This window comes from Mastigoproctus giganteus, chromosome 2 (assembly GCF_048544385.1).
Source record: "Mastigoproctus giganteus isolate SK-2022 chromosome 2, ASM4854438v1, whole genome shotgun sequence".
Taxonomy (NCBI): domain Eukaryota; kingdom Metazoa; phylum Arthropoda; class Arachnida; order Uropygi; family Thelyphonidae; genus Mastigoproctus; species Mastigoproctus giganteus.
The window spans coordinates 151,652,958-151,665,959 of record NC_143576.1 but is presented as its reverse complement, the minus strand read 5'-3'; the positions used below and the strand labels follow the sequence as shown (position 1 = coordinate 151,665,959).

The 13,002-nt window shown below is 34.6% G+C and overlaps 1 protein-coding gene across 1 annotated transcript in view; it reads left to right on the top strand.

The window, feature by feature from the left end:
• The window catches only part of LOC150089664 (uncharacterized), a 132,603-nt gene that overhangs the window by 106,699 nt on the left and 12,902 nt on the right, over positions 1 to 13,002 (top strand). The window contains exon 5 of the mRNA XM_090368721.1: positions 7,445 to 7,513. Within this exon, the coding sequence (XP_090224847.1) occupies positions 7,445 to 7,513 (69 nt within the window). The remainder of the gene's footprint in view (positions 1 to 7,444; positions 7,514 to 13,002) is intronic.

Sequence of the window (13,002 nt, the reverse complement as noted above, 5' to 3'; positions counted from 1 at the left end):
TTTTATTACTTATAACTTGTTTGTTGTTTGGCGCATTAGCAACTAAGGCCATATTGCTCCGGGATATGCGGTGGTCATTCCCTGATCTTTCCGCATCCTCCGTATTTGGTGGTGACGGGCTCGAACCCCAGTCTAATCAAGAAACGTGTGCTACGCACTGCTGCTCCTTCCCACCTGACTACGGAGGCGCTTACATATAACTATAGAAAAGGCAAATAAATTTCAATAAAACATACATATTTACAATATTCTCATCATAATACATCCACCTACATTTTATATGAACACAAAATTTTAAAAAATATAATCATAAAGATAAATTATTTTCTAAATTGTCATTCAAATGAAAATTTATAGCAATTATTTAACATTCTCTCTGTGTATTATACAAGAATAATTAGGAAAAAACTGTACTATTATAAAAAATAATTTAATATGAGTTAACTAATGAGTTGAAGATTTGATGCTTTGGCGGTCGAGTTGTTTACCAAAAAAGATGTCTCGGTTGAAACCACTTCGATTGCACATTTTTAATGTTATTGTTTTGGTTTTTTTATGAGCATTAACAACTAAGGCCATATTGCTGTGGGGATATGCGGTGGTCATTCTCTGACCTTTCCTCATCCTCCGTATTTAGTGGTCACGGCCTCGAACCCCAGTCTAATCAAGAAGCGTGTGCTACGCACTGCTGCTCCAGCCCACTTGGCTACGCAGGCGCCTACATTTTTAATGAGCTGAACTCATCAGAATGCATTGGTTTCAGCCGAAACATCTTTTTTGATAATTAACTAATGAGATTTTTGGGTTTGTTTTTTATTAGATAGCAACTGGATATTAGGTTCCATCTTAGTTGTACCCAACTTGAGTTGGTCTTCTAAATGAATGTCAGATATCTGAGTTCTTAAACGACTTTTAATTTATGTAAGGTATGATTAAAAAGTTGATTCACAACAATACGCAGTTGCAAAGCAAGACAGCAGTCGACGAGCATGTTGACGTAAACATGGATCTTTTTTGTATCAGAAAAAGTCTTTATCATATTATCTTCTCCTAATTCAATTAATTCCGTCTGTAGTTCCGCGGGTGCCGTCAGGATATCAACTAAATGTGGCTCATACGGCAATTTCATTTCTAAAGTATGTTCTTCGAAATCAGAAAATCTATCATTGTATTCTTCAATTAGCATGTCCAATACGGTTATGTAGTCTTTGAAAGTGTCACATATAACATATTTCTGCTCCTTTAACATATTTTTTAAATGAGGGAAATGTTCCCCAGATATTTCTGATTTAGAGAAAAGAGTGTAAAAAATTAATTTTTTTTTGAAATACCTGAATTTTTTGCCACATGTCATATTTATGTCTTGTTTTTCTGTGCAAATAAACATTTAATTCATTTTGCTTTTCCATAATATCACACAAAAACGCAGCATTTCTACAAAATTCTTCATCTAATAAATCACATTCTTGTTGTTGTTCCTCGTAAAATTTTTTAATTTGTTCTCGCAAAGCCAAAACCTTTACTAAAATTTGTCCTATTGATAACCAGCGCACTTTACAATAATATGGCAAGTCGACATTATATGTCTCGTCATCCAATATAAGCATGCTTCAAAATTGGCGATGTCTTAAAGCATTTACTCGAATAAAGTTAACAATTGCAATAATTTTGTCCAAAGTATTGCTCAATGTGGAGGATTTAGCACAAAGGTTTTGTTGGTGTAATATACAGTGGAACGAAATTAACTTTTCTAAATTGGGCTTTTCTGTTTTTTAACAGTGAAACGAATCCTTCTCGCTTTCCTCTCATAGAAGGTGCACCATGCGTGCATACGCTCACCAGGTTACCAAGGTTTATTTAGTCTTCTCTCAAGACACATTTCTTTAAAGTTGTTAAAAATATCAATCCCATGAGTCCTTCCAGTGAGCATACCCAAAGCCAGTAGTTCCTCGTAACAATGAAAATCTTCAGTTGTAGCATGAATAAAATATAATATTTGAGCAGAGTCATTTCTGTCAGTGGTTTCATCTAACGCTATTGAAAAATATACATCTTTAGAGTGAATTATTACCTGAAGTTGTTCTCCTACATTCTGAGCTAATTCATGTTGTCTATTAGTTATAGTTTTTCTTGAGAGAGGTAATTGTTTGTATTTGTCAACTTTTTCTGGATCTAAACATCCTACTGCTTCAACAATACATTCTTTTATCATTTCGATGTCACTAAATGGTTTTCCTTTTTTCCCAAGTACATGCATTATTTTGTATGTAACATCGGTTGCAGAAGTTCCTTGCTTAATAAAAGCACCAAAAGCCTTTTACTAGTTCTATTTTTCTTTCTTCATTTTTTGAAGTGCAGATTTACGAGTTTCTCCTTCTAATTTTACATATTTATGGTCCTTGTGAGATAATGTTGATTTGCATTGTATTTTTTTAATGTTGTTAGTGCTGTATTACATATCAAACAAACCATTTTGTCTTTCACAGAAATAAGAAAATACTGCATCTCCCAATCTTCTCTAAATGTTCTGTTTTCTTCATTCAACTTCCTTTTAACTTTTTTGGACATGATGGGCAATCTAAAAATTAAGCGATTGTGAAATCAAACATAAGAAATTACAGGATTACAAAATTCAAGACAAGAATACATACGGTTGTCAAAATATTCACAGTTACAAATATGCACATAAAAGCAACAGATAAAAAATCGTGATGTCACAATTTAAATTTTAAAATAAACTATTTTCGTCAAATTATTAACTCTGTTAAAATATTTTTTTTATTTTAACAACTTAACAGAGGATTAGAATTTTTATTTTATTAAATAGCTTTCATTTTTTATCATTTGTGGTACATAAAAATGATTTTTAAATAAATAGAAAAAGTTAAACATGATATATTTTACTTTTTAGATCAAAAAATTTGTATTTTCCTTTTTTAATTATCTGAATAATGTTTCTAAAAACATTATTCAGATTTGAAAAAAATATATAAAGCTTTTTATTATTAAAACGTTTTGAATATTTAATTTTAAAAAAATAGTTTAAAAGTAGTAGGATTATTTAATGATTTTATTTCATCTTTGTGTGACAAAGGCCGCACATAAGATCTTAGAAGGCCGCGGGTTGCCCACCCCTGCTATAGTCTGTAGCAGTAGTCTCCAAAATGGGGTGAGCAAGATGATCCATGGGGTGCGCATGAGATAATACTCAATAAAATCGTGAGGGCTATTTTCCACACTGATATATAATCTAGATATAATATATTTTATCTAGATATAATGCAAACCATATAAATTATTTATAAAAAAAAAACAAATAGTATTGCATTACATTTACTACATGTTACGTTCTCTTCTTCCAGTCACATAGTTCCCTGAGGAGCTGTTGTGGCCACCAACAAATTCCTCCAACTGCATCGATCGTGTGCTATATGAGCAGCATCGCAAAGTGTCATGCTCAGAAGTTCGCTGATCCCAACCTTCCACCTAGTTCCAGGTCTTCCTCTGCACCCCTTCCCCTCGGTTTTTCCTTCCATTATATTCTTCGACAGAAAGTTTTCCCTTCTTACTATATGACCAGAAAACTTAAGTTTTCTTTTGTTGATGCTATGAAGAAGAATTTTAGGCCAGCCAGATTTGTTCAGTACCCACTCATTTGTTCTTCGATCCAAGTACGAAATATGCAGTATTCTCCTGTAACACCACATTTTAAATGCCTCAATTTTCTTCCTGTCAACTCTTTTCAGATTCCATCCTTCACATCTATAAGTGGCAACTGGAAAACTTAACGAATCAATGATTTTCAGTTTCATCTTTAGGGGCAGGTCATGATCTCTCTATAATTTTATCAGATCAGTGACCAAAGTTTTAGCAGTTGCCTGTTGTCTCTTTACATCGTTTGAGCAGTCACTATTTTTCTTTATTCTTGACCCTAAGTAATCAAATTCATCAACTTCTTCAATATCTTGCCCATTAACCTTCACTTTACTGGAATCGAGATTATCGCCAATTACCATAATTTTAGTTTTACACACATTCAGAAACAATCCTTTTTTCTTACTTGTTTCACATACTCTCCTCAGCGTTTGTTTAAGATGATCCTTAGAATTACAAATTAGCACAGTATGATCTGCATAACGAAAGTTGTTTATCTTCAGTCCTCCAATTTTGATGCCAGTCTCTAAATCTTCCAAAGCTTCATGCATGATATCTTCGGCATAAAGATTAAAAAGGTGAGGTGACAAAATACAGCCCTTGCCTAACACCGTTACCTATTGTGAAAAAGTCCGTGTTTTCCCTGTTTGTTCTCACAGTTCCTTCCTGTTCCTGGTACAGTAGCTTAATCAGCTGAATTATGTGGATTGGGAAACCCATAATAGTCATTGTTTCTCATAGTTTCTCATGTTGAACACAATCGAATGCTTTTGCATAATCTATAAAACACAAAACGACTGGAACATTGAATTCTTTGCATTTTTCAATAATCAGTTGTAGGCTTAAGATCTGATCTCTGGTTCCTCTACCCCCTCTGAAACCTGCTTGCTCTTCTGGTATTTCTTCTTCAAGTTTTCTTGAGATTCTATTCAATATGATTTTAAGAAAAATCTTGCTAGCATGAGAAATTAGGCTAATAGTCCTGTAATTTGAGCAAATTTTCAGATCTCCTTTTTTCGGTAAAGGGATGAAAATTGATTTCTTCCAATCTGAAGGCCACCATCCCATTTTCCAAATTTTTACAATAATTTTATGAAAAAACTCTGCACCCTTCACACCTGTAGGTTTAATCAATTCTGCTGGGATTTCATCAATTCCAGGTGACTTGCCACACGTTAGTTCTGTCATGGCTTTTTTGACTTCTTCCTTCAGTGGAACTGGTTCATGATCACACTCTTGAAAAGGGGGTGACAGATCATTAGTGCCAGCAGGTGCTCGGAAGAGCTGCTCACAGTATTCTTTCCACCTTCCTTTAATTGTGTTCTCCTCTGTTAAAATTTCCCCTTTGGAGTCCTTAATTACATTAAGTTTTGGTCAGAACTTTTGTCTTAAGGACCTAAGGACTTTTGTCTTAATTACATGATACATCTTTTTAGTGTTGTTTTGTTTGTTGTGGTATTCGACTTCTTTACACTTTCGATTGATATAATCCTGTTTGTCCTGGCTTAAACAGTGCTTGATGACTTTGCTTAGTTCCTGATACTCTTCGTTTCCTTGTACACCCTGGGCGTTTGCAGTTCTTCTATGTTCAATAAGTTTAAAAGTGGCTTCTGTAATCCAAGGCTTCCTGATCTTTGACCTTTCTCTAATGTGTCTATTTGCTGAATCCTTAATAATGTATTTTCCCATTTTCCTCAGGCAGCATATTGTCAAATTTTTTTTCAAGTTCTAATAGAGCTTGAAAACGATTGCCTGTTTCAAGTATGTAATCGTTTGGAATATTTTCTACGTCCAATCGTCTAGGGAAAACCTTATTCGTGATCTTTTTCAGCTTCATCTTGAGAACTGTGTGGAGTAGCTGATGATCACTGCCACAGTCTGCTCCAGGAAGTGTTTTTGTGGAACGCCACCTTTGCTGCATAAGGATATAATCAATCTGATTCCTTGTTTTATGAGTGGGTGCTGCTGAAAGAAGGTGTTGTATATGACAAGGCTGTTCAGATGACAAAATTCAATTAAAAACTCACATAGAAAAGCCTATCCTTTCACAGGGGAATGGTATGTGCTTCATATAAACGAGTACTTTGTATAAACTGAGTTTGTATTAACGAGAGTTTACTCATGTATATTAGAAGCCTTTTGGTTACAGATTTAATTTATTTACACTTTTTGCATTGCTGATATCGTGCCAACTTATCACTTGTCACCCCTTATATTGAGAATATCTAGTTACTGGCCAGTGAAGTAGTGGTAATTCCTGAAATGGTCCATCTGGGTAATAACACTCACTGAAAATAAACATTAGTTTAATTTCTGTTTCGAACAAGAGCTATTTAGTTCTAGTAAAAGGGTGAGGCAAATTCATTTTGATTTACTTCACAGTGAGATCTGTGATACTTTTTTGTGCAAAAATTAGATTTGTCATTATAGTAAAATGCAATATCAGAATCAGCTAACCTATTACTCTTTTTCAAAATATTGTCAAGCTACAGTGACCCCCTTTTTTTTTTTGTCATTGCTGTGGTAAAGCATGATGCTAGCAGTAGAGAAGTAGGCTGACTACATAGTCGATTTAGAACGAAGTGAGTTTGTCATAAGTCCTGAATTTTACCTTCCTAGGTTTTCCTCTGTTGTTCCGAACAAGTGGTTTGTGATTTTCCAGCCCAAGCCTGGTGATGTCATCATTTTCAAATTTACTGTATATGGATGGGCTGTGATGCAGCAGAATGATTCCCTCTGAGAGTTCCACCAGGCCTTTCATTAAGAAGCAAGTCGTTATAGTACTGAACATTAACTGTTGTACTGAGTGGCAGAAACTCAACGAAGATCAACACTTCTGAAGCCCTTTTTCCAGCTGAAGACTGTCTTTAATATTGTAGATGGTGTGGGTCCTTTGTAGTGCCATTTCATACTGGATCTCTGATTCTAGTGTGAATGATAGTGCTGTTCTCGTGTCTTAATCACTATTTTCTGAAAACATGCATTTCCTACCAGTTTACGTTGGTTACCCAGAATTCACCGGAAACATATTCACCAGAAACAGCAACATGTGCTTTCTCATCAAATATCAGCATCTTTGGAACCCGAATCAATCCCACACTTTCATGAGCAGTGAGTGCTCATCCATGAGTAATTGCATATGCACACTTTTGATGCAGTATCATCCACTCTAATTTGTCTTCCAAAATCATTATTTCCTTGGTGTGCCAAACATTCACTTTTTCTCAGCCTTTCGAAAATGTACTGCATCAGTCATGTACACTTACACATGATATAGGACCTCTTCCCCATATTGTGCACTTAGCCTGCAGAAAATTTCAGCTTGTTTCACTTTTTCTGTTAACAGAAACTTACTGATATAGTGCTTTTCTGTAGTAGCAGTGACAGATTGTGATGCTATCTTGTACTGCTTCTAGCATGCATACATGGAGGTATGATGACTATGTAAGGTTCTGACAAGTATTCCCGTTATCTGTCACAAAGAGTTACGTCATTCTTGTGCTTACATTTTCTATTTTAAAATGGGGGGGAGAAAGGATAGGGTAACCTTAAACACTTTCCTGCATAAGTAATGCTTTTGCTCTACAAGTAAATTACTACATAACTATAGATTTAATTACTTGATTCAATTAATTAGATATATTTATTATCATTCGGTATCTCATGAAATTTATCATTCAGTAGCAGTAGTGTTTGTTCATTCCCATTGTCTTAATCCATTCATAGTAGAGTACCATTATATTCTTTCTGTTTGGATTTGACATTACAAATATAGTTTACTTGTTTATAGGTGAAAGGATCCCTTTCGAGACTAATGACCTGCTTTGTGTTGATGTATCTTAACTTGAGCCATGAACATGTAAGCATGGATTTTTGCAGATTTTTGAATAAAATGGTTTTGGTGTATTAGAAATCTAAATTGTTATTGCTTATGATTTAGCTGGATATTTAATGAGAATACCTATACATTCCTGTTCAAAGAATTTTCACTGATTTGTTTTTATATTTTATTTTTTTTTATATTTATTTAAAATTTAAGATATGCATATATTACAAACAATAATGATAATTGTACAGTTAACGTAGAACTTTTAAAAATTTGATACATGTATTTTTATAATTGCTTATTCATATGTTTTCATAATATGTATGATTGTGAAAAGGCATGGTTCTCGTGGAAACTGGTTTATTTGATAAGAATTATTACTTCATTATGCTGTCTACTTAGATTATTCAACACAAGAATTGTTTGACATTAAGAGGAACTATATATTTTGAGACCCTGTTGTAGATCTTGAGAAAACACACCTCCTGGCCCGAGAGAATAGCCATAGTGAAATAAATGTACACGGCAATTCAGAAGACATGAAACGAAACCTATTGTATATTTTCAGTTATTATTATAAATATAATAGAGATTACAATAAGTTTTAGCTAAATTATTATTAAAACATAATTATAATAGAGCATTAGCATTAGTAGAGGATAGCAATAAATGTTGAAATAGCGATAGCAATAAATGTTGAAAGTGTCCTTCCTAAATGTAAGCACAAACTCTTTTGACAAATTTCTCATTCTTGTGACTCTTCTCTTTAATAAAACATGGCAGTGCTTGAAGAGCTATCATTGAAATTTGATATTGACTTTTAATTCTTCCAATATGGATATGTGAAAAGAGTGCATAAGTTAGTTTGCTATTAGAAGTGATCTAGTGATTCAGTGCAGTGCATTATCAATCACACACAATATTAAATTTAATTCTGGCTAATTTTTGTATCTTTTCTAAATCCTATGCTCATGCCAGCATGAAGGGTCTGTAAGTTAGACATTTACCTTATTTCATATTCATTAAATTAAGATTTTCAGTTAATATTATTAAGTAGAAAAGTTATAAATTTTGTTATTAATATTAAATAAAGAGTAACAATTGAATTGACAATATTTAAGTATTTAGGTACAGTCAGTCCTTGTATAACACGTGTTTACACTACACGAATTCGATCATACAACATTTATAAATAGGGGAACGATATCGTATATAACACAAACCGAATTCGCTTATGCACGATTTGCCTTGGTGTTTACAAGAAATGGCAGTCAAATGCAGAATCACCCCAACTGAATGCAAAACAATAGGAATGAAGAGAAGATTCTGAAAATGTATTTGTTTTTTATATCAGTGAAGGGGAAACGCATTTCACTATAATAACGTAAAAACCCATACAATTCCAGCTATCGGTATTATAGCAAATGCAATTAGATCGAGTTTACTACCAGTTTATAACAGATTCCACTAGCAGAAACGCAACTGGAAATTGTTTTATGGTAGTAACCCCCAGAAATGTGCTTTAGTAAAATGTGAGCTAGTGAGGTGTTCATAGTGTGTCTCTGCTTTTACGGTGTTGTTTATTCAGTTGCTACACGCACACAGCTTTGTTTATGTGTATCAAGTGTGCCTCCTCATTTTGTAATTGTGCTTTATTCCCTAAAAATGAGTAAAATACTTAAAAGATGTGAAAAGGAGGTGTCCTGGTGAAGATATTACAGATTCAGAGAGAAAAAGAAAAGCAATATCGATAAACAGAGGCAGACTGGGTCAAAAATTCTTACCCGGAAAAATTTGTAGTGGCCTCATAGTAGCGTTTATGGCCAAAATCATACCGGCCTCCGGCCCATAAGCCTTACCGGGGAAACCCCGGTGCGATTTTGGCCATAAACGCTAGTATGAGGCCACTACAAATTTTCACAGCGTTTCACAATTTCATATTTTTTCTCTATTGACAGAGGCGTACTGGAGAAAAAATATGAAATTGTGAAACGCTTTGAGCGAAATGAAAGACCATGTGATATTGCACGTGCTACAGGCCTAAATGAGGCAACACCGAGAATTAGAAAGAATGCAGAGAAAATAAAAACAACTTTCATAGCAGGAACAACTCAAAGTGTAATTAAAATCCATTAAATCAAGACAAAGAATTGGAAGAGATGGAACGGCTGTCATCTGTTTGGATAGAAAATCGAACAAAAAAACAAGTTTGCTTACGATAGAAGCAAAAGCATTAGCAATATTTTATTACGTAATAGTGATAATAAAATACGTAATTATTTTATTATGAATATTTATTGTGTTTGGTAATGATTTGGTTACAAATGTGTGTTCATCTTGGGTGGTCGGTACCTAACCCTATTTTTCCCATAGAGCCTGTTATTTATATTGCACAATTTTGCATTGCACGAGGGTTCCTAGGAACACAACTATTGTGCTATATATGAGGACTGACTGTATTTGTAGTACACTGTAAGATATAACACAACAATATCCAAATAGAGACTTCAGAGTCGCTTTTTAATCAAATAAAAATTTAGCTAGGTGGTCTTGTCCTTGAGATTCTAATGGGGTATGTAGTAATTACACAAGTATGTGGATATATTATTGAAAATAATGTAAACGATAAACAATAAAGTATGAAAAATTAATTAAACAAATACCTAAAAATTAAATTAAAGAATAAAGACTGAAATTTTAAAATACGGTTGTTAAGTAAGAATATAACAGGTTGAAGTCTAATGATTTATTGAGGTACAGTTATAATTCCATCATTTATAATCATTACTTCTTTGAAGGAGTATTCTCTGTGTGGTTTATTTACTTGTAGATGCTGGATAATTAATAAAACTTGATTCTTGATTAGTGCTACAGTCACACCAAGAAACAATACATAAAGAATAGTTCACTGAAATGAATTCAAGCATCTCTGCAGATTATTTGCTCATCTTTAGCCATCACTCCCCCCACCTCCTGGCTGTGATTACTTCCTTTCATGTATATTTATACTTTTTAGTAATAAATTTTAACACAAAGTGAATGTTCACCCATTCCCCGAGGGGAGCATAATGGTTGAAAGGCTGAATGGATAATCTTCAGGCTTATTATGTCACCTCAGTGAACTATTCTTTGTGTATCTAAAAAACCAGCTGAGGTTTCAAAACACAACTCCCAAATGTGTTTAATATCTAATAATAATCAAGGTCCCCCTTAGACTGGGAGCAGTTTAAGAACATTGGGAATGTGCAGATTTCTCTCCCCCCCCCTACTTCCCCCGTGAAGAAGGTGAGTGGGAGGTTCTAAGAGTAATCTGGCAACTATGTGGTACCAACTGTGTCCTCATAGTAGGGTGGTAGAAAATGAAACCACACTTAGGGTGGTAGAAAATAAAAAAGACCTGAGAGTAATTGTGCAGTCAGATATGAAGTTTTTTGAGCAGTGCAGACAGGCTGCCAGAGCAGGTCATGGAGTATTGTCAATGATATAAAGGAATTTTGCTAGTAGGGAAAAGGAGGTGATTATCCCTTTGTATAAGGCAATGGTCAGGCCACAATTTGAGTACTGCGTACAGGTCTAGCGGCCTCATTTTAGGAAGAATGTAGATTTGCTTGAGCGTGTACAGAGAAGGGCAGCATGATTGGTGAGGGGAATGAAGGGATCCTCTTACCAAGAGAGGCTTAAGTTCTGCAAATTGCAGCGGCTGGAGACTAGGCATCTGCGCGGTGATCTGATTGAGGTGTATAAGGCCTTGAATGGGTTGAACACGTAGAATTCTGATGGGATTCTTCCACTTGCTCAGATTACAAACCTAAGGGGGCATAAATTCAAATTGAGGAAAGACAGATGTAGAATAGATGTGCGGAAATTTGCCTTTAGTCAGCGAGTGATTAATTGCCTGAACAAACTTCCATCTGTCGGTGTGGAAGTTGATAGGTCAAATAAATTTAAGGAGCAACTGGGCAAACATTTAGAGGGAATTGTTTTGTAAATTTTTTTTTTTTTTTTTTGGCTGATGCTACATAAGCTCATACACTTGCTTCCTTGCATCACATGCCACTACTACTACTATACAGACTAGCAAAGTTCCTTGTTAGCCATGCAAAACACTTCCCCACCTACTCATCCAATAATAAAGCTCATCAGGACTGCGTTGATTCATCTCAGAGAGTATCAGCAAAAGGTTGTATTCTGCTGTATCCCAGGCTGTACTGAAATTGTGGATGATGCTGCCAAATGCCCATTCAGCACAACCCGAATGGATTTCCTAGTATTGTTCACAGATTATAAAATGAATATTAGAAATATATGTAAAAATCGATGGACATTTCAATGGCAGGTGCAAATTCATAATAAGCTCCTTCAAATTAAACCTGTACCAAAATTATGGGCCTCCAGCTTCATTACAAACAGACAAGAAGAAGTAATTCTAGCCAGAACCAGAATTAGTGTACTCATTTAACCCATCTGTTCCTTTTGTCAGGAAATGACTCTCCTCAGAATAATCTCTGTCACACACCACTCAGTCAAACATATACTTCTGGAATGTACTTTGTATAATAATGTTTGTCTAGTGTCATTCAGTTCTCTGGCAAACTTAAAGGAATCTTTGTTGCTTAGCTATATCATAGGCAAAAAATCAAATATCACAGAATTTTTCTCCTTCCTAAAACAAATAGGATTATATAACTGCCTCTACAACAAGCAATACAGGCAGTATGAACCACTTTGATAGGTACAATATGGCCTAAGTAGCCATTGCACTGAAAACCCCACCACCAACAATATTTATTCTTTATTCCTACAATCTCCCTTCATACATATTTCCCAAAAATTACAGTCTACAGAAATTCAAGTCTAATGTCAAAATTATCTTCTTTCATCTTCTCAACCTTTAGTTAGTCCATGACAGTACCATAAGTTCTAATACCTCTTATGCTTGTGATTTATATATATATAAAAGGTGCGGAGAAGTCTGATAATGAAAAATGTAAATCAACCAAACATAGGAAGAAGCAGGGTTGGTGGGACACAATTATGTGTTCTGCTTTTGACAGCATATTCACAATGACAAGGAAGCATATTCAAGATTAATTCCACCATAACGGTATAGTGGTTTACTGTTTGACACTAGTTTTGTGAGGGTTGGGTTTATATCCTGTTAGATAACAGAAGAATTCTTAAAGGTCTATTCAGTCAACATTGCAATTAGGTCTAAGTGAGTTATTCTGGGTTTTATAAAGAGTTACCCCACTTCTTGTTTTAGATGATATGTGGGGAATGTCAGTGGCTGCTTTTTCTATAAGAGGTGCTTGTGAAGATTGGGGATAGACATTTTCTGTATAAGCCAGATTAGGGTGCAGCTGCTTCATCCCATGTTTTGGGTTGACAGATTTCTTCACTTGGTTGTTACTAGGTGTGGATTTGGGTCTGAATGATAATGTAAATGAATTCCCAATTTTACACTAATTGGTATTAATTCTACTTTCTGTCTATTGATGCTAATCTTATTCACAGTTTCATAA